Source organism: Taudactylus pleione, unplaced genomic scaffold (genome assembly GCF_031769625.1).
Source record: "Taudactylus pleione unplaced genomic scaffold, aTauple2 ptg000609l, whole genome shotgun sequence".
Taxonomy (NCBI): Eukaryota; Metazoa; Chordata; class Amphibia; order Anura; family Myobatrachidae; genus Taudactylus; species Taudactylus pleione.
In genome coordinates, this window is record NW_028285011.1 from 13,445,054 (window position 1) to 13,471,842 (window position 26,789).

General features: G+C 45.7%; 1 protein-coding gene across 1 annotated transcript in view; it reads left to right on the forward strand.

The window, feature by feature from the left end:
* Positions 1 to 4,452: 4,452 nt before the first annotated feature.
* CREG2 (cellular repressor of E1A stimulated genes 2) overlaps positions 4,453 to 26,789 on the forward strand; it is a 56,464-nt gene continuing 34,127 nt past the window's right edge. The window contains exons 1-2 of the mRNA XM_088454180.1: positions 4,453 to 4,908; positions 17,486 to 17,655. Coding sequence (XP_088310306.1) covers positions 4,453 to 4,908; positions 17,486 to 17,655 — 626 coding nt within the window. The remainder of the gene's footprint in view (positions 4,909 to 17,485; positions 17,656 to 26,789) is intronic.

The window sequence follows — 26,789 nt, forward strand, 5'->3', positions numbered from 1 at the left end:
GTGATTTTGAGACAGCGGACAGTAACTATTCTACTGCGGTCTCTTCGCCCCATATGCTGTGGTTTAAATGGAAAGAATATAGGGATAGTCTGGGAGGAAATCCCTTGAGACCTGGCCCAACTGATATTGGAATACTACATTCTCCTTCTCCTTCTAATTATATAGTCTCTTGAGTTCCAAAAGGGTATTGTTTTGTTGATATATAACCGGGCTATACAATACCGTTTTGAATGTATGTTTTATTTGTATGTATTTTCTGAGTGTGTAGTATCTAAAATTTTGCTATTTACCCTTTTTTTTGTCCCCCTCCTTTTATTTTATTGTTTTAAATTTTATTTGATTTTATTTTTGTATATGATATTATTGAGATTATTATAATATTTCAATTTATTTACTGTATCTAATAAAAATATAATTGGGGAGAATTCCCCACATGTCGGGAAAAGTAGCATGCAGTCCGCAAACAGTGGGGGGAGGAAGCGCGTTTCGCCGCGAGGCTTGGTCACCTGATCGCCACTCGAAATACCCCTGTTGTGCAAAGGCACTTTATCACTTTCTTATCACTTTTCACTCTGTCTCCTAACACTGCTTAGTAAATAGACCCCCTAGGGAGAAATTTAGTAAACTGTGTTTTGCTCAAACCATGTTTTCATGCACTTTGATATACTGCTTGTAAATAGTCTGATTTACTAAGGGCTAAACCACACAAAATAAAATCACAATCTAAGTATATGTATGAAAACTGCAAAGTCTTAAACCACATTAGCACTTTGGAGACCTTGTTAGGATACAAACTGTAACATGTATTAAGTGGTCACCTTGAATTCAGGAGACATTGAGGAAGCAAGGCGAGACCAGCAACATGCAGTGCCTCTATCATAATGTAAGCTAGCCTCGGCCTGATCACCATGGGGCGGTGCGGGTTGTGGTAAGATATTAATAAGCTTAGTGTGTGGACTTGCAAGGCTCAGCAAGTCCTGCCTGCCAATAACTGGATGGGCATGTGGGCACTTGCAGAACTACAAGTCCCAACATGTATCCCATAAGTTCCAGCATTCACTGGCAGCACAGGACCTATAAATAAACACAGGGACACAGTAATGTTAAACAAACACTTCCCAAATCGGTATGATACCGATGGACGGGATGTTGGATGTCAGTACACTGACAGTGGCATCCCGAAAGTTCAAATCCCGACAGGGGAACAGTGAGTACTGTTCCCCTGTCCTATTTACCCCCTAACCCTTCTTTCCTGTACCCTAATACTAACCCTCCCTACCCTGCACCCTAACCCAGTGGCGTCTTTACAGAGGAAGGGGCCTGTGTGCATCCCCCGTCACGGGCCCCCTCCTCTCACTTCGGCGACCGGCAGCCGACTGTTGCGGCTGGCCGGCCACGGCAGAATCAATAGACTCTGGGCACTAGAGTGTGCCAGGAGTCTATTGCGCATAACACCATTTTCCTGGTGATTTCCTCACAGCGCATGCGCAAAACGCAGGAAAAATAGCCGCGGCGGCCATTTTCCGGTGTGTGAGCAGCACTGGGAGACCCGACGCATGACGTTGGAGAGGTACGTTTTACATAATATGGGTGCAGCGTGTGCGGTGTGGACCCGGGGGCCCGTGTGCACCACACACCTTGCACCCATTATAGATATGCTCCTGCCCTTACCCCCCCCCTGGTAAGTGCCTAACCCTAACCCTCCCCCTTACTGACTAACCCTAATCCCCCCAGGTGGTGCCTGAACCTAACCCCTCCTGCCCAGATCCTAACCCGAACCTCTCCCCCTCCCACAGCCTACCGCTAACACCCCCGCGGCGCCTAAAAATAAGTGTCCCCCCCGCGGCTGATACTCACCTTCAGTGTTCTTATGATTGGGATGCTGTCTGCCGGGATCCCGATGTGGGGATCCCGAGTCATGTCGGGATTTCGGCACCGGTGTTGACTCGGCGTTCGGGATTTCGATGCCGGGGTTCCGGCAGACGGCATCCGGCTTGTCGAGATGCTCATCGCATCCCCTTCATTCATATCCTCCCTGAGCTGTGGCTAATGTGTTAATGAACAAGAGTGGCACAACAGGAGTAGCATATCCCAGGTATAATGGACACAGGGCCTTATTCAGAGATGTACACAAAACCGATGGTTTGCATTAGGGATGTGCAGGCTCGGATAGGTTCGAGTTTGCACGCCGAGTTCGGATTTTTCCCTCCAAAAAACGGGACTCAGAAAGAGGCAAAACGTCATCTTGCATGGACAAACATCATCATTCCTGGACTCCAGGAATGATGATGTTTGTCCATGCAAGATGACGTTTTGCCTCTTTCTGAGTCCCGTTTTTTGGAGGGAAAAATCTGAACTCGGCGTGCAAGCTCGAACCTATCCGAGCCTGCACATCCCTAGTTTGCATACATCTCCGATGGTGGGGCACACGCAGTGCCTCCTGAGCCGCAGCCTGATTCTGGGAGTGCAGAGGCCAGGGTCTGCATCTTCTGACGCAGACTTTCTGGTCTCAGCTACGGAGTTGCAAGGGCCAATCTGAGTGACCTCTTCTGATGAATGGCCCATTAATGTCGGAAACGCGTCAAGCGTAGCTCATGTTTACCTGACACTCCGGGGAAATTGCCAACAGGACCCGTGTGGTGGATCTTGTATCCGGAGACCAGACCCAGTCTTCCCATATTCCATATCTGGGACCACAGTGATTATTCCTTCTGAAGTCGCTTTGCCTAATTTGAGTATTTATATATGCTGATATATTTTTTGACTATTGTAAGTGTACTGATGTATTAAACCTACTATTTTTAAAAAGGTTACTGCTCTATATTCAATTCTTTGTGTCTTCACTGACAGAGCTCTATAAGAGCAGGGGAGACATCTGTCTTTGCAGATCCGCAGGAAGAAAAGATATTGGAATCTGCATGTACCAAACAATTTATGAACTATTGGTAAATATTGTTTATTATTTTTTTCTGTTGTCTGACTGAGGTGATATTTTAGTTTCTGTGTTAACCACTGGTCGACTGTTTGTTGTGAAGTTCTTTCTTTTATCAACTTAACTGGGCGGGCAAATTTAAATGCCCACCAAGTTGTGACGTCAGCGCTAACTGCGCATACACAATTGGTACTGTAAGTGTTTTATACACTTACCAATCATTAGATAGGTTGGCAGGTCGTCAACCTAGTGTGTACCCAGCTTTATGGGCAGTTTTACATCCAACAGTGGGGTGATGCCTGAGGCACACTAGAATGTGAATGTACAGTAGCTTCAACTGTCCTAAAAATAAGAAAGATACATATTTTAACGAGATAGTTTGTCTAAAACTGGATATTACCCTTAACAGTTGTTAAGTGTGCCGCACGGTCAGAGCTGGCGGTCAGTGCTGCCAGTCAGATCTGCTGTATTGCGGACCGGGCAGCACTGAGCTCTTCTGGGAGTCTCAGGCATGCCCGGGTCATCACCTATGCAGACGCAGCGGCTTGACATCACAGGTCACGCACGCCGCATTTCCAGTCAGACTGCCCGCCCGCCAGCTTCGCAGCCCTTGCAGATGATCTGCATGAAGGCCATCAGCACCCCCAGTCAGCCTGCCTGCCTCACCAGCCAGCCCCGCGACCACTAGCAACCCCAACACGCCAGCCAGCCCTGCGACCACCAACCAACCTGTCTCACCAGTCAGCCCCGCGGCCACCAGCACCGCCAACATGCCTGCCTGTCTCACTATCCAGCCAGCCCCACAGCCACCAGCTCAACCTCCATGTCCAGCCAGCCCTGTGGCCACAAGCCAGCCTGCCTGCACTCTGCTGACAGCTTTGTATATGAGGAACAGGTAGGGACAAAAAAATGTATATTAATATTTTATGTGGGAGCCAGTGTACTTTGTTTTTTTGGGGGGAGCAATGTGGCGTTTTATTTTCTTTGGGGTTCAACAATGTCTTTTTTTTTGTTTCTGTGGGGGCCAGCCAGTGTTAATTTTTACTGTGGGGGCCAATTTATTGCCTTTTATTCCTGTGAGGGCCAATGTATGTGGTTTTTTTATGTGGGAGCCAATATGTATGTTTTTTCCAAGGTCGCGCACGCCGCATCGCCGAATGATGTGCCTCAGCAATATTAAGATCTTGTGTAGTGTGCCTCCAGTTAAAAAAGTTTGAAAATCACTGCCCTAGAAGATAAGTTTACAGCTTATCACTGGACATTTTAGTGCTACAGGTGAGTATGCATGCAGCCAAATTGCCTTTAATATAAGTAATGTTATCTTTTATTGGGAGCATTATATGATACAGGTACACAATATTTATTTTGGCCTACTGCAAATCTTAACTCATTTGCCCTAAAAGTATCATGAAATCCATTTAAACTTCAAATTTGGCCAGCAGATGGCACTCACAGCCTTGCAGTGGGAAACCTCCTAAGCTTAGCAATACATTCCACTGGCATCATTTGCCAGCCTCAAAATGTCTGTATCTTGCTTCAATTGCAAAACAACTGCTCATGCATCCTGCCTATTATGGATGTTTGGGTGCACGTTGCTGTCATATGCTCAAGGTTATGTGATTTTAAACTCGGTGTCATGGTCAGTTACAAATGAAGTAGAAGAAGAATTGGACAGCTCCTCCACTGAGGATGCTTTGCCAGCACTGCTAGAAGATACAATTAGCATGTGGAAGCAAAGCTACCCAGGTTCAGCTTACAAGGAGGGTACAGAAACAAAGACCAGGCCAGAGCCTGACATGAACAAACAGATTTCTTCACCATCAAGGATGTTCTCATACAAAAGAGAAAGCAGTACAGTGACTGAGAGCCCACCTTCTCCTGCAGCTGCCCTTCAGCACAAGCTGGCCACATATGCTCGAATATTAGCCCATAAAAGCAAATGGGGCATACTGGCAACTATTTCCAACCAGGAGATGGTAAGTGCCCATTATATACTAGAAGTGTAATGTTACTGAGTGTGCATTGTACAGATTAATTGCCATATTGGATGTGCATCTGTCATGCAATGTATAAGCCCTATTGTCTGGGTGTTCAAATTGAGACAATATCTATCTAATCTGTCTGTCTGTCTAGGCTGCATCTGCTAGAGTTTGTTTTATCTGCCTACAGTGATATGTTGCCTGAAATATGTAGCCTTTCTGATATACTGTAATGCAGTGGTTCCCAAACTGTGCGCCGTGGTACCCTGGGGTGCCTCAGGACACTTACAGGTGTGCCTCAGGTTGGTGGTCCAGCAACAAATCAAATTATTTATGGTCAATATAATGTAAATATGTGGACAAACAGAAGCTCAAACCTGTCCACCACCACATAACTGACCCTAAGGATGACGGTTACGTACAATTTACTTTTCTTTACTACTTTACTAAATTTTTTCTGAATTTCTCAACAACAAATGTTTGGCTTAGGGCGCCGTGAAAACAGTTCTGATACTCTAGGGCGCCGTGGTTCTAAAAAGTTTGGGAACCTCTGCTGTAGTGTAAAGAATGTATGGACTACACACCTAGACAGGGAGAATATCAAATCTTCTAAAGAGGACTAATGTTTCCCATAGCAACCAATCAGCTTCTAGCTATCATTTTACAAAATGTGATAAATAAATAATATAATCTGATTGGTTGCTACAGTATTTGCAACTTCTTCACTTGTCTAGTTTTGATAAATCTCCCCCTTAATGTCAATTGTAGTAGGACTGATTTAGTTCTATACATGCCTTTACCATGGGTTCAAAACTCCTATTTACTGTTTAGGTAGTTCCAGATATTTATAATGATCAAAACACACCTAAGAGAGGTATAAGCAACACTCATTATGCTGACACGAGGACATGACGCTTAGAGCATAGATGGACATGATTAGATATAAATTCTGCACCCCTTCATATATATATTGTAAATAGCTCTTAAGCTGGGTACACACTGACAGATATATTGGCCGATCAGCTGATCAGCCAATATATCCGGTGCCCGTCAGCTAGTGTGTACCAGCGATATGTCTGTGAATGTCGTCGTTCACAGACATATCACATCGGCTGTGCTGCACAGCTGATGGCATCTGCAGATATATTTGTCCATCGGGCAATGTGTACGGGCGGTCTGCCAATCACCCCTACACATGCAGCGGTAGCTGCGGGGAGGGGACGGACACACCACAGACCCGCCCCCCAGGCCAGTGGGACCTGCGGCTGCCTGGAAGATGATGGTCGTTCAGTGTGTATGAACGACCATCATCTATAGATATATCTGCTAGGTATGTACCCACCTTTACAGGAGCTATTGCAGAGTTGAACATACGCTCATTTAAAGAGTGTATCCTGCGTGAATTTGCAATGTACATACTTTAAAAATGGATGCAGAAAAGTATTGGTGATGCATGGTCATACATATTATGAGCGCTATCACATGGGCAAAGTTCAGGGAGGGCTTATTCACACAATTGTGGGTTATGCAGAACGAAACATAGGTGAGAATACACTAGTTTGGAGGTATATCTTTTATACCTAGTATACGACAGGTGCATTTGCGTCATATTTATGATGACTAGTAGAAAAACAGGCACACGCAGGGTGGTCACATCCTGACGTGTACAACAGTGCATATGAACTAGCTCTGTATCAGTCACACAGTGTACAGCAAAGTAACAGAATTGTTACAGAACAAGGGAATAGTCCAAACTGCAAGTAAGTAGTCTTTACCAACTGTTTGGATACCATGACTAATTACTGATAATTCATCTGCAAGACAGTACTGTCTAGTGTACATCATATGTGTCATTTTTATCTTTTATCTAGAAAGTCTAGAAAATCTAGAAAATGAAATGTCAACAGACGGATTTTGATGATTATGTAATTTACAGAGACACTATTTCCAAGTGTTTCTACCTATAGTTAATATAGAAATCTCCTATAAAGGATGAAGTTGAAAGGAATATTTAAATGTTATTGCGATTTTAAGTATTGTAGGCCTGATTAGCTAAGTCATTAGTGTATTTTCACAAGCCCGCTACTTCCAAAATCTGAATCAGGCCCTGGGTTAACTACAGTATTATTCTTTTGACACATCAAATCTGTAGAGACCACAAATCTATGCCTGGTAGAATGGTGCTGTATAGGAGGCTGTGCACTGGCCACCAAGCTGTGCCAATGCGGTAAAGATATAATAGATCAGAGTTTCTCGTCTGCAGGTAAAAATAGAATTTTGGTAATAGTATAAATCTCTGGGTGCGGGGTGGGTGGTATGAGGCTTCATTTACATTTGGTTGCGTGCACTCATTTCATAATACACCCATTCCTCATGTCCATCTTGTACAAACCTATGTCCACTTTATAGAACTGCTAATGTCAGAATTAACCTCATTCATGTCCACTACATAGAGAAGCCAAAATAACCATGAAAGTGTCCATCTCATACAGCCTAAAACAGTTATAACCGATCTCTGCCTACATTAGTCACAAAGCATAGCAATTAAGCACAACCCCTTATAATGTATAACCAGTGGCGTCACAAGGGGGGTGCGGACCGCACCCGGGTGTCACTCCCCCTCACTGACAAGAGCCGGGTGCTGCACTGCAGCATTAAGTGCAGAACTCGGCTCCTGTCACTGAGTGATCCGTCCAGCACTCAACACAGGGGGCGGAATTCAATTGTTTTCGCACCCCGCATCTCCCGTCTAAAGTGACAGGCGATCGCGGGCCGCTATGCAATTGTTCAAGATTTTCGTGCTGATCGCGCCCATAGAGGTCAGGTTTAGCTGCGTAAAGCAGCTAAACCCGACCAAAGTGCTGGGCGCGATCGCGAAAAGAGATGTTTGGGCGCTCAAACATGTCACTTTTCACACATTTCAGCTCTCATCCCCCAGGGGCTGCGAGCTGAAATGTAGCACTGGCAGCTCATCGTGCCCGACAGGAGCAAGAATTGAATAGCTCCGTCGGGCGCGATAGGAGCTGGAAAGAATTGAATTCCGCCCAGGGACCTCCTGTACCTTCCCACCCTAAGTAATAGGCAGGGTGGTTCGGGCCGCATGGCCACGCCCCCTCCCCATGTGGCCACACCCCCTTTTCTGCGGTGCGCGGATAAGTTGTGCGCACATCATCCCTCCCCACACCGGGTGGCACCGCGGGGAGGGACGCCACTGGGTATAACCAGTTTGGTTATGCTTTAATAAAGGGTACACACTATATGATACAGTCAACAAACGATATATTGTTCAGAGGATCTGTGGGTGTGTACACACGATATATCTGTGTGTTCACAGATATATCACACTGGCCATGCAGCACAGCAGATGCAATATATCTGTAAGATACACATCTGTCTGTGTTTTCAGGCGACCACCCGACCGGTTATGCTGGCCACAGGAACAAGCAACAATGACATCACAACTGGCCGGGCAAATTTAAATGCCCACCCAGTTGTGATATCTGGCCAGACATATCAAGCAACTGATTGGTAAGTGTGTATGCTTGCCAAATCGGTCGCACCGACGGCAGGAAGGTCAGCTGGCTGCTGCGTTAGTAAGGTGTGTACCTCGCATAAGAGTCCAGTATTTCTACATCATTAACAAGATGTTGCAATAAAGAATGAGACAGTGCAATAATACACAATAGTTCAATATGAGAATATAACCTATCAAACTGGCTTCAGCATTGCCAGAATATTGTGTCCATTTTCTGGTGTCTAGCATTACCTAGTGTGCATTAGATTGACCACAAGTGTACTGAACGTGTCCCTTACCTTGCTTGCTGAAAACTCCCTAATTTACAAGTACAAAAATCTCCTGGCATAAGCCATCACCACGCTTGCTGACAACTCTATAATTTACAAGTGTACAAGAACATGCTATAGTTTTTTATTCGTTTATGAATTTTGGCACCTTGACTAGTAAGGCTGATCATACATGCTGATAATTCACTGGCTTCCAAGTGTACCAAACTCCTCGCATTACCCCTGACTACACTGCTGATACTATTTGGTTTTAAAGTGTTTCAAGACCCCGGCATTAACTCTGATTATGTTTGCTGATAATTCTTAATTAATCCTGGGAATTAACTTTAATCTAGGTTGCTGTCTCTGGTCCATCCTCTTTAATTAATTTCTGATCTTAACTTTGGACACAGTTTTCTACCATCTTCATATTACTAACTATAAATGTCAGTAGGACAGTGCGCTGAATCAGTGATTGTTCCTATGATCTGTAACTGCACTATGGGTGGCTGCATGGACGTCACTGGAATTCATAAATTAATATAAGTTAGGGGTGTGCACCGGCCACTTTTCGTGCTTTGTGTTTTGGTTTTGGATCTGGATCTTTCTTTTTGTTTTGAATCTGGATTGGTTTTGCCAAAACCTCCCTTCCGTGTTTTGGGTTCTGGATTTTGTGTTTTGGATCTGTATATTTTTTTTAAAAGCATAAAAACAGCTAAAATCACAGAATTTGTGGGTTTTTCTGCTCCTATGCTATTAACCTCAATAACCTTAATTTCCACTCATTTCCAGTCTATTCTGAACACCTCACACCTCACAATAGTGTTTTTATGTCCAAAAGGTTGCACCGAGGTAGCTGGATGACTATGCTAAGCGACACGAGTTGGTGGCACAAACACGTGGCCCATCTAGGAGTGACACTGCAGTGGCAGACAGGATGGCAGTTTGAAAAACTAGGCCCCAAACAGTACATAATGCAAAGAAAAAAAAGAGGTGCAAGATGGAATTGTCCTTGGGCCCTCCAACCCACCCTTATGTTGTATAAACAGGACATGCACACTTTAACAAACCAAACATTTCAGCGCCAGGGTCTGCCACACGACTGTGGCTGAAATGATTGGTTCGTTTGGGCCCCCACAAAACAAGCTGGCAATTAATCTGTCCCTGCACAAACTGGCTCTACGGAGGCAAGATGTCGTCCTCATCCTCCTCATCCACTGATTCCTCACCCTCTTCAGTGTTGTGTACATCCTCATCCTCACAGAGTATTAATTCGTCCCCGCTGGAATCCACCACCACAGGTCCCTCTGTACGTTCTGGAGGCTGGTCTCCCTGGAAGAGTTGAAAATTCATTTTTATGAACATCATCTTCTCCACATTTTGTGGAAGCAACCTCCTACGCCTTTCGCTGACAAGGTTCTCGGCTGCACTAAACACTCTTTCGGAGTACACACTGGAGGGGGGGCAACTCAGGTAAAATAGAGACAGTTTGTACAGGGGCCTCCAAATTGCCTCTTTTTCCTGCCAGTACAGGAACGAACTGTCTGACATGCATACTTGGATGCTGTCACTGATGTAATCCTCCACCATTCTGTCAATGGTGACAGTATCATATGCAGTGACAGTAAACTTGACAGAAATTGTTGGCACATCCTTCAGTCCGGACCAGATGTCCAAACCGGCCCTTGACTTATGACACAGGCGATCGCTTGGCGCTGCTGCTGTGTTGATGCACGTGCAGCTACTGTGCATACATTTCGCACACAAACACAGAAAAAAAAGAATTGTTTATTTTTTGTGGAGTGCACTTTGGGGGTTACACCACCCTTTAACAGATTTATGGGACACAGGCGCACGCTTGGCGCTGCTCCTTTGTTGATGCACGTGCAGCCACAGTGCACACAATTCACAAACACAGAAAAAAATTTTTTATTTTGTTTGGAGTGCACTTTGGGGATTACACCACCCTTTAACAGACGAGCCAGCTGGCCCTTTAATTGTGACACGGGTGCACCCTTGGCGCTACTTTGTTGATGCACGTGCGGCCACAGTGCACACAATTCACAAACACTGAAAATAATTTATTTTGTTTGGAGTGCACTTTGGGGGTTACAGCACCCTCTAACGGACAAGCCAGCCTGCCCTTTACTTATGGGACACAGGCGCACACTTGGCGCTGCTCCTTTGTTGATGCACGTGCAGCCACAGTGCACACAATTCACAAACACAGAAAAAAATATTTTATTTTGTTTGGAGTGCACTTTGGGGGTTACACCACCCTTTAACAGACGAGCCAGCTGGCCCTTTACTTATGACATGGGCGCACGCTTGGCGCTACTTTGTTGATGCACGTGCGGCCACAGTGCACACAATTCACAAACACAGAAAATATTTTTTTATTTAGTTTGGAGTGCACTTTGGTGGTTACAGCACCCTTTAACGGTCAAGCAAGCCAGCCCTTTACTTATGACATAGGCGCACGCTTGGCGTTACTTTGCTGATGCACGTGCGGCTACTGCGCACACAATTCACAAACACAAAAAAATGTGGGTTTTTTGGAGTGCACTTTGGGGGTTACAGCACCCTTTAACGGACAAGCCAGCCAGCCCTTGATTTATGACACAGGCGCACGCTTGGCGCTACTTTGTTGATGCACGTGCGGCCACAGTGCATACAATTCACAAACACAGAAAATATTTTTTTTATTTTGTTTGTAGTGCACTTTGGGGGTTACAGCACCCTTCAATGGACAAGCCAGCTGGCCCTTTACTTATGACACAGGTGCACGCTTAGCGTTACTTTGTTGATGCACGTGCGGCTACTGTGCACACAATTCACAAACACAGATCACCCCCTGGACAACACTACAGCACCCCTCTAGGACTACAGCCTTTATGGGACACTGCACAACACGGGAGATCCGTGCTACATGATTGACACAGAGCACGGATGGGTCAGTGAGACCTGTCTGTGCTGCTGTGTATTTCAATGACACAGATGCACGCATGGAGCAGGAAATCTGTGCTACTTGCATCTGTGTCATTGACACAGAGCACTGACAAATCAGTGAGACCCGTCTGTGCTGCAGCGGTAAAAGAAAAAAAAACTTTGTGTAAAAAAAATGGCGTGCCCCCCAAAAAAGAGCAACCAGCCCCGGCATTAGTGACCCAGTGCTGGGTGTGCAAAAAATACAGGGGACAAGCAACGTAGGGGTCCCCCCGTACTTAAGCACAACCAGCACCGGGCTAGTCAGAACCTGCCCTGGTTGCCAAAATACGGGGGACAAATTACGTAGGGGTCCCCCGTATTCTGAACAACCAGCACTGGACTCTGATCCGGTCCTGGTTCTGGAAAAACAGGGGAAAAAAATTAGTAGGGTTCCCCTGTATCTTCCAGAACCAGCACCGAACTTTTTCTACCGGGGGGCTGATGCCACAGTCAGGGGCACCCCTTTCACCGGGCCCCCCAGCCGCAGCATCAGCCCTGACCGCTAGTCAGCCCAGGCCGGGGATCCCTGGAGAGCTGGGGACCCCCCCAATAAAGGGGTCCTTCTCTCCAGGGCACCCCAGGCCCAGGCTGATAGCCCGGGGCTATCCCCGCCACCCCTGGGCGGTGGGTGGCGGGTTGAGTGGTGTGGTGTAAATAATAGAATGAACACCATTGTCTTTACAAGTAGAACTGCAGGTCCCAGCAAGCCTCCCTCGCATGCTGGTACTTGGTGAACCACAAGTACCAGCATGCGGGGCATTAAGGTGCCGCTGGTATGTGTAGTTCACCTATAAAGAAATGGTAAAAAAAAATACAGGACACACACACACCGTGACAGTATAAGTTTATTAAACATACATGCACTCACACATACACACACACATGTACACATACTCACCTATACCTGTAGCTATCGGTCCACTTCTCCGGTAAAGTATGCATAGGGTTACCTGTGAAAAAAAACATACCTTCTCCCATGCGAAGTTCTGTCCTCTTCGTTCCGAAGTAGGCATCCCACGGACTTGGCAAAAAAACAAACCGATAAACGCGGACCAACGAACTGAAGTACTGTTCACCATGGAAACCCACCGCTAAGCGTTCATTGGCTGAGAGAGGTCATCCCCCGTCTCTCAGCCAATGAACAGCTCCCTCCATTGTAGTCAATGGAGAGCCGCAGGGTTATTAAAGTTTACCCTGCGGTTCCCACCATTGACTACAATGGAGGGAGCTGTTCCTTGGCTGAGAGATGGGGGGATGACCTCTCTCAGCCAATGAACGTTTAGCGGCGGGGTTTCCATGGTGATATCCCACCGCTAAGCTGACATTCGGTGAGTACCGTTCTATTGAACGGTACTTAAGTACGTGGTTCGCGATTTTCGGGGGTTTTTTTGCCAAGTCCGTGGGATGCTTACTTTGGAACGAAGAGGACAGAACCTTGCATAGGAGATGGTGAGTATAGTTTTTTTTCACAGGTCCCTTGTTGATAACTTACCGGAGAAGTAGACCGATAGCTACAGGGATAGGTGAGTATGTGTACATGTATGTGTGTGTACATGTGTGAGTGCATGTATGTTTAATAAACATATACTGTCACGGTGTGTGTGTCCAGCGTTTTGGCGGGGATAGCCCCGGGCTATCAACCTGGGGTGTCATGGAGAGGGGGACACTTTTTTGAGGGGGGTCCCCAGCTCTCCAGGGATCCCCGGCCTGGGCTGACTAGCGGTCTAGCTGCCACAAGGCCACGCCCCATTTTTGTGCGCACATGCCTTTGATATGGCATTTGCAGGAGCATGACTTTGTGTCACACCCCCATTTTTAGTCACACTGGGGGCGAGCCCAGCACATTGAAAATACATAACTTGCATAATCTTCCCAATATAATTTTTTCAGTGTTGAAGTGAAATAAAAAGCCAGAGCAATATAGAATACATTGAAAAAGTCACGTTCACATAAAATACACAGAAACAAGCCAGATCCACATAAAATAATTTTAAAAACCAAATCAACATAAAATACATATTGAAATACAGAACCACATAAATACATTGAAAAAGCAAGATTTGCATAATACACACTTCAGCTCCCCTATGTGTCACTCCAGCCCCCTCCCTTGCCATTCTAGCCCACATTCATGTGACATTGCAGCCCCCTCATGCCACTGCAGCAGCCCCTCATGTGTCACTCCAGCCACCCCCACCCCACCCCCCAGAGTTATGTCAACAGCCCTACTCTGCTCCCATAAGCATGAAAGCAGACACCATCCCCCCAGCTCTCAGGCTGCCTGCCTCCTCCCCCCCCCTGGCTCTCAGGCAGTAGTGCCCCTTATGCAGTGCATCCAGTAGTTTTGCCCCTTATGCAGTGCCCCCTGTATTTGTGCCCCTTATGCAGTGCCCCCTGTAGTTATGCCCCTTATGCAGTACCCCTTGTAGTTGTGCCCCTTATGCAGTGCCTCCTGTAGTTGTGCCCCTTATGCAGTTCCCCCTGTAGTTGTGTCCCTTATGCAGATCCCCCTGTAGCTGTGTCCCTTATGCAGTGTTCTCCTGTAGTTGTGTCCCTTATGCAGTGTACCCCTGTATTTGTGCCCCTTATGCAGTGTCCCCCTATAGTTTTGCCCCTTATGCAGTGCCACCTGTATTTGTGCCCCCTATAGTTTTGCCCCATATGCAGTGCCCCCTAAAGTAGTGCTCCTTAAGCAGTGCCCCCAGCCCAGTACTTACCTGACCGCTCTGCCTTCTGCTCCTGCAGCCGCTGCCTCTGACTGGATCTAACTAGATCCAGCAGGCGTGCAGGGCAGGCTCCTCACATCACTCATCACTGGGAACGCTGGCCTCTGAAGCGATCAGAGGCTTCTTTAACCACTGATCGCTTCAGAGGTCAGCGTTCACACAGTGAGAGGAGCAACTCAAAACCTAAAAAGCCGCATGCGGCTCGAGAGCCGCGAGTTGGCCACCGCTGTTCTACAGCATCAACTGCGTGGTGGATGCCTTTGAGAATTATCTCTAACCTCCTGTCCCAGGAATTAAGGGAAGCCTTCAGATCAGAGATAGCTCATATCTTTCATCAAAGTGGAGAGTATCAAAAAAAATCATCAGTCTACTCACTCAGATGTGGCCATACTTCAGATAGCCGTTTGCAAATTGCCTTTATGGAAAATTACGAAATGATGGAAACCAATGACATTTGGATCTGTGAGCTCTATAGAACAACTAGGGTTGAAGATCAAGAAGCTACTCTACAGGGTTAATTTATTATGGTTTTGGTTGGTCAGTATAGCAATATATCATGATAGACAGATGAATGTACTGCTTTTATATTTTATATTTGTTCCATATGTCGTTGAATTTTCTGCCACTTGCCTTTTATTTCTGTTCAGAAGATCTTTACTAAATGTATCCCAAGTTCTCAATGGACTAGACTTTGTTTTCAGCTCCTAGCCACTTCCAAATAATGAATTTTGGATGAGGACTACAATATTAGACTGGCACTATACTAAATACTTGAAAAGGAAATTACATCATGTCCATAGTGTTACACATGTACCTCTGATAGAAGAAGCAAAGTTATGCTGCCTCTTGTTTTGAATAAACTCTCTTACCTCATACTCCCTTGTCAGTTATGCCATCAATTACTGATAGTACAGTAACAGTAAGTAACAATGAGGGAAGTTTTTGTTTCAACTTTTAAAAGAGATGTTGAGAAGCTCATAAGCTGTATTTAAAAGTAAGGACACAAGCAGAACTTATTTGGGCACCTAACTCAGTTTGAGCAGCTCTAGTTGTCAAACTAATAAGTTATAAATTACTTACAAGATTTCTCTGTACTCCAGCTAATGTTCTCAAATTCCCCAGGCACTTACGAGAATGGGCCCCCTACATCTGCCGGTCATTACCCCATTTCCCTAATCAGACCCGAACTGCTGGTCGGAAATGCTGATCGCTACCTTTGATGGTCACCGATCCGTTGGGGAATCGGTAACATTCTTCATGTTAACAATTCCAGATTTGCTGATCCTGATCATATTTTGATCGGGATCGGCAATCCCTGGCTTATGGGGATTGGGGAATTTACATCGCAGATGTATAGGGGCCTTAAAAGATGGCTGTAGGCCAGGAGCATCTTAAGAGAGGAGGGGGCCCGTGTGCACTCCCCTTGCGGGGCCCCCTCCTCTCTCCTTGGTGGTTGGCAGCCGACTGATTCGACTGGTCAGCCACCGGAGCCATAATAGACTCCGGGCACTAGAGTGTGCCGGGAGTCTACTGCGCATGCGCAGAACGCCGGAAAAATGGCCGAGGCGGGCATTTTCCGGCATTCTGTGCATGCGCATTAGACTCTGGGCACTAGAGTGTGCCTGGAGTCTACTGCGAATGCGCAGAATACTGGAAAAATGGCCGCAGTGGCCATTTTCCGGTGTTCTGAGCAGCGCTGATACCCGACGCGGGGACCACGGACAGGTAAGTTTATAAAAATATGGGTGCAGGGTGTATGATGCGGGGGCCCCCTGGACCCGGGGGCCCATGTGCTCCGCACACTGCACACATTATAGATACGCGACTGCTCTAGGCGTTCATGGACTTCCCTCTTAATTTATTATTGCAGTCACCTGTGTTGAACTAGTTAATTGATAAAAGTGTTTCAACACAGGTGACAGCAATCATAGACTAAGGGCCGAATTCAATTAGAAGCGAAAAGCCGTGATTGGCGAAAAGTTTTCGCCAATGCACGGTTTTCGCATGTTTTCGCATTATCGCCAGAATCAATTCCAGGACGGTTACGCCTAGGCGAAAACTCTATAGGCAAAACCAGGCGAAAAAGTTTCTCCAGGAAAAGGCAGGAGAAAAAAAGTGCTAAATTTATATTTTGGGGTACAAATGTGGGAACTTGGTTCAGGACCCTTTGGGCACTCCCCTAATGACTAATTAGGCAAAAGAAATTACAAAATTATCTTAATTCACCCCCCAATAAAAATTTAATTTTGGGGGCAAAAATTCAAAATAGTGTTGGAAAATGGGGCTTAAGTACTGGGATAGGTATTTTGGGATGCTGTATGGATGGGACAGGTGTTTTAGGATAGCAGGAGGATGCAGAAGGGGTATTTTTAACATTATTTTATTCTGCACTTTGCAAACCCCAAAATACACTAGTACCTATTTACATGTACCCCCAATTTAAGCACAGCAATTATTTTCATAAAAGACATTGCTTAATATCATTTTCCCACACTTATGCAAATATGCATAAAACAGCACTTTGACTCAAAATAAGTTCCCTAAATACTTTTATTATGGCTAATAATACAGTTCTATATTGATTCCCTAGGTGAGTTAGGCTTTATTGGGGGTACAGATGGATGTCCCCATTAAAAAACGACCTTTTCGCCAGTTCCGCTATTCGCTGCATTCAGCCATAAAGCGGGTGCGCGCATGAGTAAGCAGGCAAAAGCTTCGCCTCAAAACAAGCGAATGAGGCGAATACATCGCGCTTTTCGCCAGTCTTGACTTTTCGCGGATAATTGAATTCAGCCCTAAGAGGGAAGTCCAGGATCAGAGCATTTTGTCCCTCCTGGAATGGGTCATGTTGGGAGGTATGCACATATTTGATGGTCTTATCGTTCATAGTCATTATTGTGGAAAACAATTGGGATTTATAAAAGGTGTTTCTGTATTAAAGATAAAGTGTAAAACGTAGTCCAGAGTCTTCAAGTTTTTCCAGCTGTATTTTGCAAATCAATTTTTCTTCCTGTTAAATATTTTATAAAGGATTAAACTATGAATAGATGTGATTCCTGTGTCCTTTCCTTTGACAGATCCCAGAAATGCCATTTGGGCAGGTTCTGTTAACCAGTGATGGTCCTGTGGATAACAGTACTGGCATTCCATTCTTTTGTGCGTCTCCAAAGTCCAACTTTATTGCAGATTTGATGAAGAATCCAGTTGCATCTTTCACCTTTGCAGATCCAGATGGCGACATTTGCAGGTAATAAAGCAAAACGTACATTATGTATATGGTGCTTATTTAAAAGTACCATCATTTTGAAACTCCAAAAAAAGCCTCTGCGTGTATTTTTTTGTGTTCAACACCATCACAAGAATCCAGGCAGACTTATTCAGATAATACAGTACATCAGAATCCACACTGCAAGTTGAGAATTTCCATAGGAAATACAGAAGTCACCTGGGGAATATTACGTACACTTTATGCAGCAAAATAAAAGGAAAGAACACAGTGTTTTCCTGGATTTTGCCACTGGAAATGTTTAAAATGGGAACTATTTAAGGTCAATATCTGACTATATTTGGTACCCAAATGAAGCACTGTGTACAGTGACTTCTACAGACTGACACAATGTGATATAATAATATATGTATAGTCACAAAAAAAGAAGAAAGGCAGCTGACAGTAGCACAATGTATGATATAATATAATCAGGCCCGCTGAGAGCTGCGGCGGGCCCAGGTAATAGGGGGCGTGGCCTAATCGTGGGAGGCGTGGCCATGCCCCCTTCTCGGAAAAAAGCCCGGCACAAAGCCAGGGGGGGCGCGATCAGTGTGATCGCTCCCCCCCACAGGCATAGGAGACTGCTGTGGCTGCTGCTCAACAGCCACGAGCAGTCTCCACTGCAGCTCAGCACACGCTGTGTGCTGGGCTGCTGTGAGGGAGGGGGAGCGGCGCCGGACCCGGGCCCCCACCGGGCCCCTCAGGAAGCCCGGGCCCGGGTAATCTGTACCCGCTCTCCCCCCCTCTCGGCGCCCCTGAATATAATCCAGTGGTGCAATGTCCAGAAACAAACATTATCACACTCACCTATTCTAGTAGTACTTAAAAGAATCAGCATTCACTTTTGTATAAAGAAAAAATGGATATCATGGTAATATGCCCATCATCCGTTTCAATCACAGCATAATGATTTTCACCATGGGCTATTTGCCTTATATAGGAAGAAAAATGCACCAATAACTGTTAAATCAATACAACAACATCACAGCACTCGCCTGCTGAGTGTGATACAAACCCATTGCTTGCTATGTATACATCACCAGGTGAATTGATGTCTAGGATCGGCGCTAGAAAAATGTCCCGATATCAAGTAGTGATCAATATCAAATGTGTGTAGTACCTATATATACAGTTGTCAAAGCTGTATAATTGGCTGAGACAAGATCAGCTCAAAATTAGATTGAAACGACGCCATCTTGCGAATGGCCGCAAGACACCATCTTGAAAATTAGATCTGCGAGACGCCATTTTGCGAATGGCCACTCAGCGCCATTTTAGCTAAACTCACACTTAAGTACATATGGCGATGCTATTATTAGCATCTTGCGATCGCATATTTTACCATACCCCATACACACATTAATACACACAGTTGCGCTGTTAACATGTTGCACATTAGCGAATGCATAATATCCTGCATGCAAACGCTGTTTATTAGCTTCGTGCGCACGCATCTGCCCCAAGTTAACTAGCGTCTTTTCCCAAACCACTAATACTTACACACTGCACATTCACGTAAAAAGGTTCCATAGCTTCTCAACTTATGGACCATAGAGAGTTAAAACACCAAAATGTACTTTGTAAAATTAACAGCTTAGGTTTGCATGAGGCGGGAAAATGGAGACAAAAGGCTGTCGGAGGCTAGTCTGTGTCCATTTGAATCGACCTGTTAAATGTCCTTTAAGAAGCACAGTGATGGAGAACCAATGGGATTGCAACAAACCTCTCTATTGTATAGTCTATTTCTGTAAGGGTATATATATGTGTGTTCTGACTCCAGTCTTCAGTCTTCATGCTGATGCTGTTGATGGGGGTTTCTTGTTGATGCCGGAAATCTGGTCCCAGAGCACGTGCGTATGTATAACTGTATCTTGGGTCTGTATAATTTCTTTGCGTTAAATTGTATTTAGATCACAGCGTGTAACTATCTGTACTTTGCTTGAATAATATACCTAGTGCATTGGAAACACATTTTCTCAAAGTCTGAGGGTATTTATTTACTGTATGACTGCGTACACAAATAGCATCAATTTTAGAAGGTATAGGCAGGTTTTAGAAGGTATAGGCAGGAGCATATAGAGGTTTAAATTCAGAATCCTTAGTTGGGGACTCGTAGAGTGAGGTCACTTACCTATTCACGCGATAAACATACGGTTATTGATATCTCACCAAAGGGTGGAGTGTGGCCACACGCAGTTTACCTGCAAACACTTGATGCTGAGAAATCGCTACCCGTTATCGTGTGAATCAAGGTACCCTGACTAGAATCCAGGGACAAGAAAGGAAAAAGTTTGTTTTCCTTTGTTGATAGAATTTCACGCTAAAAAGGGTGCCGCAGTATTGCGTACGCGGCTGAGTCGCATTTTTGCGCGCCCAGCAGAGACGCACTTTTGCGTACACAGCTAAGGGTATGTCATACGGTTGTGTAGTAGTCGCATTCTTGTGTATGCGACTAGTCACACAATAGCGTATACGTATTTCTGGTTGTGCTGCCACGTGTTTAAACAAAGCCGTTGAGTTTACTTTATCAACTGTTGCCAATAACTGGGTTAACGTGTATTTTACTGCACAGGAAAAAAGTGTGGAACTGTGAGTATTTGTTTAGGGTGTAACACGGGACCTAAATGTTAAGGGTATCGTAGGACCCTTAAGTGCTAGGCGCAGGAGTTGGCCTGGTACTCGGTAGCAGCTTACCGTTTACTTTACACAAGGCAGGTGTATGGGTTGTTATTTTTGTTAGGGTTCGGCTCCCAGTGTGATTATAGTATTCAGTAATCAGTGTGTGTGATCTATTAGGCTTATTTGAGCAGTATAATTGAACCGCATAGTTTTGGGATAAACTATGATTGTGAACTGGTGAGAGGGTGGACAAAATCACCTGCCCCCTTGCAGTTGGAAAGTACTCAAAAAGGGATTGCTGAGTGGAAGCGGCCTTTCTTCCATAGGTGAGTGGAGGCATCTAGAGGTCTTCCATAGGGTTCATGGATACACCCTTTTTCCAAGGTGTCCGCAGGTAAGTGAAAGTATCTTGACTGTCTTTCACCAGTTTAAATCTTTATTGAAAAACGTAGGAGTTGTCCCAAGATGGGAGCCACGCAAACAATAGAGATGTTAGACAATGATGTGCTGCTAATGGAAGCGCCGCTTGGATCGGCCCGTCGTATTATGCATACTAAGTACAGTGCTTGTGTAATAAGGTATTGCGACGTATGGTTTAAGATAACGATGAGGAGTGTTAGGCCGTTTCCCAGAATTGGTAGTTTTGATAAAGATGTATTGAATAATGTCCGAGATCACATCAGCCTGATGCGTTCTTGAGTTAAAATTGCGGCAGCATGAAGGGGATGCGTGGCTTAAAAATGTACAAGCGACGCAAACTAGCGTTGCGAACGCATTGCCAGAAAGTACACCCACGGCGCTAAATTGCAATGCGTGCGAGCCGCAAAACGGCGCGCACGTGCAGTAAGGTAGCGTTGCGGAAGCTATTGCCAGTAGTTCACGCGCACCACCACCACCTTATGTGGATGGGGGTGCAGGTACAGTTATTGAAAAAAAACATAAAAACGTAACAAGCAATTTGTACCCTAACTTAAGTAACCATAAGGAAAATGTTATGTCTGCCATTTCCCATGCTGTACACATGTTAGATGCTGTACCACGACAAGCACAAGTGGTACCACCATCTCCATCAATAGCAGCACGGGAAGTGTTATCATCCTCTGCACCCATAGAGGAAGTTGTTAATACTATACGTTGCAGCAACAGACAGGTAATAAGGTCAAAGGTAGCATTGCGGCCGGTCTGCATCCCATCCGGACAATAACTGTTCCGAATGGGAATGTGGATGCGAAAGGAGTAGTGCACACAAGGGAAGTAGTAAAGCATTGTCCTTGGACAAGAGCGGAGCTAAATTCCATCATGAATGATTTCCCCGATCCCAAAAAGGAATTAGCCAAATGTCAAAGATTTTTGAGAAATTTGGGTAGTTCCCACGAGCCAACTAACAAAGATTGGCGAGTAGTGTTAAGGGCTTGTCTTCCATGCAATATCAACGTAACAAAATTTATCACGGATTGTGTATTGGATGGAGACGTTCCCTTAACAGACCGAATTAATCAAGATAACATTTCCCGCATTGTAACTCAATTGGGTATATATTTTCCAGTAGTAGTTAACTGGCACAAAATCTTCACCATAAAACAGAAAGAGAATGAATCTGCAGAAGATTATTGTGACCGGGCTCTGCAGGCTATCACCCAGTACACTGGGTTAGAAGATATTAAAGATAGCACTCACCACAGGGGAATGATTGTCACTGTACTCATGGATGGTCTTAAAGAGAACCTAAAGACCCGGGTTCAGACCTCACAGCCTGGCTGGGGGGGAGTCACAATAGACACCTTCATAGAATCTGCAATTGAACATGACAAAAACATCTCTAAAAAGAGAGAGACCCAGAGCGAGAAACTAATGGCTGTCAGTATTCAAGCTCTAGAAGGAATGACGGTAACGTCACAGCCTGCACCCACACCTGCACTCACACCTGAACAGGTACACGTCCTCACTAACCCCACACCAACACAAACGCAGCCCTATCCCACTTATCACACACAGCCACAGGTCCCATATTATACACAAACCCCATATTCCCCACAATATCCTTTCCCTCAATATCCTTACCCATACCCACCACCTTTCTCTCCTGCTCAACCCACACAACAATCCTTTCATCCACTTCACCCACGAAAGTGTTTTAATTGCAACCAGCCAGGACATGTAAGTAAGAACTGTATGCAAAAAGGGTAGGACCCCCAAACCAGGGAGTACCTGGATATCCCCATAAGGATATACACAGGCACCAGCTCCAATTGTGCCCGTTAATGCTTTATTGGAGAGTGGGAGTCAACGCTAGGGGTCAGGTCATACCTGTAGTCTACAGATAGTCAGGTTAACGGGAAGTACTAGGGAAGAGCCAGTCATGATGGTTGCTGTAGCTGGTACTAAATATCCTTTTCTTGTAGACAAATGGGCGACCAGGTCAGTGATAAAATCTCCCAGGTAACCAACGAGACAGTACCAGCAATGGGCGTAACAGGTAAAGTGCAACATTATCCTTTAACAAAATCCACAGAGGTTACTATTGGGCCGTTGCATACCAGGCATTCTTTCCTCCTGGCAGCAGCAGCTCCTACTAACCTACTGGGAAGGGATTTGTTATGTAAGATGGGATGTGTCATATATTGTACCCCTGATGGTGTATTTTTAGATATCCCAGAGAGAGTTGCGCACGAGGTGAGGGATATGTTGGACACTCCCCAAAGGATAATGTATCACTCGACCAGTTTAAATGAAAATCCATCCCAGGTAGATCAAATGTTATCCCAAATTCCAGATTCACTTTGGAGACCAAGGATGGACAGGACACTGGATTAATGGCAAACATAAGCCCCGTAATGGTGAATTTAAAAGGCGGTAGGCAAGTTCCAAAAAATCCCCAGTACCCACTAAAACAGGAGGTAGAATTAGGGGTTTATCCAATAATTGAGCGATTATTACAACAGGGAATTTTAGTTCGTACAGCTAGTGTAGCCAACAGTCCCATCTTTCCGGTAAAGAAGAGTAGTGGGAGGGGTTATAGGCTGGTACAAGACCTTAGAGGTATTAATAAGGTAGTAGAGAGCCAATTTCCCATAGTGCCAAATCCAGCTATCATTCTCATGCAGATCCCACCCAATGCAACCCATTTCACCGTCATTGACCTCTGTTCTGCTTTCTTCTCTGTGCCTCTCCATCCTGACTGTCAGTACCTGTTCGCTTTCACATACAGGGGTGTGCAATACACATGGACACGATTGCCCCAAGGTTTCATAGACAGCCCCAGTATCTTCTCCCAGGCCTTGCACGACTGTTTACAATCTTTTCAACCTGCCAATGGGTCTGTTCTAATTCAATATGTGGACAATTTATTGCTATGTTCGGATTAGTTTATGTCATGTTTAAATGATACTAAACTTTTGCTGCTTCACCTCTCGCACACAGGACACAAGGTTGCTAAGGACAAACTACAGCCGTGCCAATCCAGAGTAAAATATTTGGGACACTGCCTAACTCAGGGGTTACGACATCTCACAAATAATAGAATCCAAGCCATACAGAACATGACACTGCCGCAGAACCAACAGCAAATCCATACCTTCTTGGGAATGTGTGGATACTGTAGAATGTGGATCCCAGGTTTTTCTATTTTGGACTTGCCATTACAGGACTTAGGCCCTCATTCAGACCCACTCGCGAGCGGCTGTCCGCTCGCAAGTGGGTCGATGGTCCCCACTGCGCATGCGCGAGACCCGACGAGCGAAGGACTTTCCTTCGCTCGGAGTGTCTCATCAAAGGGGGCGTGCTGTCAATGGTGACTGACAGCACACCCCCTTTGGTGGGCGTGCCGGGGGCGTGCCTGCCAGATGTAGGCATTCCCAAGGGAACGCCTACTGTCTGAAGCCGGCTCCACTGACATCACTAGCGATGTCAGTGGGAGTGATTTTGGCTCTGATAGAGCCAAAATCACTCCTGGCCTTGCGGTTGAAAAACCCAACCGCAGGCTTTTGCTCGCAGTTTCGATGGTCGAGACCATCGCGACCATCATCCTGCACGCTCGTATATGCTGTGGGTGGTGACCCACAGCTATACGAGCGTCCAGGAGGACACTCCATATTAATGGAGGTGGGCCCTGATTCAGAGCGAGCGCTCTGGTCAGAGCATCCAGTTCTGAATCAGGGCCTTAGTCTCTTCCTCAAAGCCCGATCGTGTCATACACACAGAGGAATCAGTGCAGGCTTTCCTTAATCTTAAGGATAGTCTGACAAAAGCACCTGCATTGGGAATACCTGATTATGAGAAACCTTTTGATTTGTATTGTACGGAAGCCGATGGTTGTGCGGCAGGTGTCCTCACACAAAAACATGGTGATGCCAGTAGGCCCGTAGCATACTACAGTGCCCAATTGGACACTGTGGCAAGATCACTCCCAACGTGTTTAAGAAGTGTGGCAGCAACGGCTCTATTGGTGAGTAAAAGTGAGGACGTAGGATTGGGCCATGATATGATTGTCTATACTCCCCACGCTGTATCTGCTCTGCTGAACTCTGCCCAAACCAGACATGTTTCTTCAGCTAGGTTTACCAAGTGGGAACTAGCTCTAATTACAACTGCAAACATCACTCTTAAACGATGCAATACACTGAATCCAGTAACGTATTTACCATATGTACAACATGATGTACAAAGGGTGGAAGGAGACGAGTTGCTGGCGGGAAGTGAGTTCAGCGGACATAATGATACACACGATTGTATGGAATATCTGAATCAGACCTTTACTGCTAGACCTGACATACGTGACACACCTTTAGAGAATGTGGATGTGACATTTTACTAGGGGTGTGCACCGGCCACTTTTCGTGTTTTGTGTTTTGGTTTTGGATCTGGATCTTTCTTCGTGTTTTGGATCTGGATTGGTTTTGCCAAAACCACCCTTCCGTGTTTTGGGTTCTGGGTTTTGTGTTTTGGATCTGTATTTTTTTGAAAAAAAGCATAAAAACAGCTAAAATCACAGAATTTGTAGGTTTTTCTGCTCCTATGCTATTATTAACCTCAATAACCTTAATTTCCACTCATTTCCAGTCTATTCTGAACACCTCACACCTCACAATAGTGTTTTTATGTCCAAAAGGTTGCACCGAGGTAGCTGGATGACTATGCTAAGCGACACGAGTGGGCGGCACAAACACGTGACCCATCTAGGAGTGACACTGCAGTGGCAGGCAGGATGGCAGTTAGAAAAACTAGGCCCCAAACTGTACATAATGCAAAGAAAAAAAGAGGTGCAAGATGGAATTGTCCTTGGGCCCTCCCACCCACCCTTATGTTGTATAAACAGGACATGCACACTTTAACAAATCAATCATTTCAGCGCCAGGGTCTGCCACACAACTGTGGCTGAAATGATTGGTTCGTTTGGGCCCCCACAAAACAAGCTGGCAATTAATGTGTCCCTGCACAAACTGGCTCTACGGAGGCAAGATGTCATCCTCATCCTCCTCATCCACCGATTCCTCACCCTCTTCAGTGTGTACATCCTCATCCTCACAAAGTATTAACTCGTCCCCACTTGAATCCACCACCACAGGTCCCTCTGTACCTTCTGGAGGCTGGTCTCCCTGGAAGAGCTGATAATTCATTTTGATGAACATCATCTTCTCCACATTCTGTGGAAGCAACCTCCTACGCCTTTCGCTGACAAGGTTCCCGGCTGCACTAAACACTCTTTCGGAGTACACACTGGAGGGGGGGCAACTCAGGTAAAATAGAGCCAGTTTGTACAGGGGCCTCCAAATTGCCTCTTTTTCCTGCCAGTACAGGTATGGACTGTCTGACATGCCTACTTGGATGCTGTCACCGATGTAATCCTCCACCATTCTGTCAATGGTGACAGTATCATATGCAGTGACAGTAGACATGTCAGAAATTGTTGCCAGGTCCTTCAGTCCGGACCAGATGTCCAAACTTGGTCCTGCCTGCCCTGCATCACCGCCAGCGGGTTGCTTAGGATACCTAAGTTTTTTCCTGGCAGCCCCAGTTGCGGGAGAAAATGAAGAAGGAGCCGTTGACGTGTCACGTTCCGCTTCAGCTGACAGTGTGTTCACCAGCAGGTCTTTGCACCTCTGCAGGCTTGTGTCGGCCGGAAAGAGAGACACCACATAGGCTTTAAACCTAGGATCGAGCACGGTGGCCAAAATGTAGTGGTCTGATTTCAACAGATTGACCACCCTGGAATCCTGGCAAAGCGAATGAAGGGCTTCATCCACAAGTCCCACATGCCGAGCGGAATCACTCCGTCTTAGCTCCTCCTTCACTTTCTCCAGCTGCTTCTGCAAAAGCCTGATGAGGGGAATGACCTGACTCAAGCTGGCAGTGTCTGAACTGACTTCACGTGTGGCAAGTTCGAAGGGCTGAAGAACCTTGCACAACACGGAAATCATTCTCCACTGCGCTTGAGTCAGGTGCATACCCCCTCCTTTGCCTATGTCATAGGTGGATGTATAGGCTTGTATGGCCTT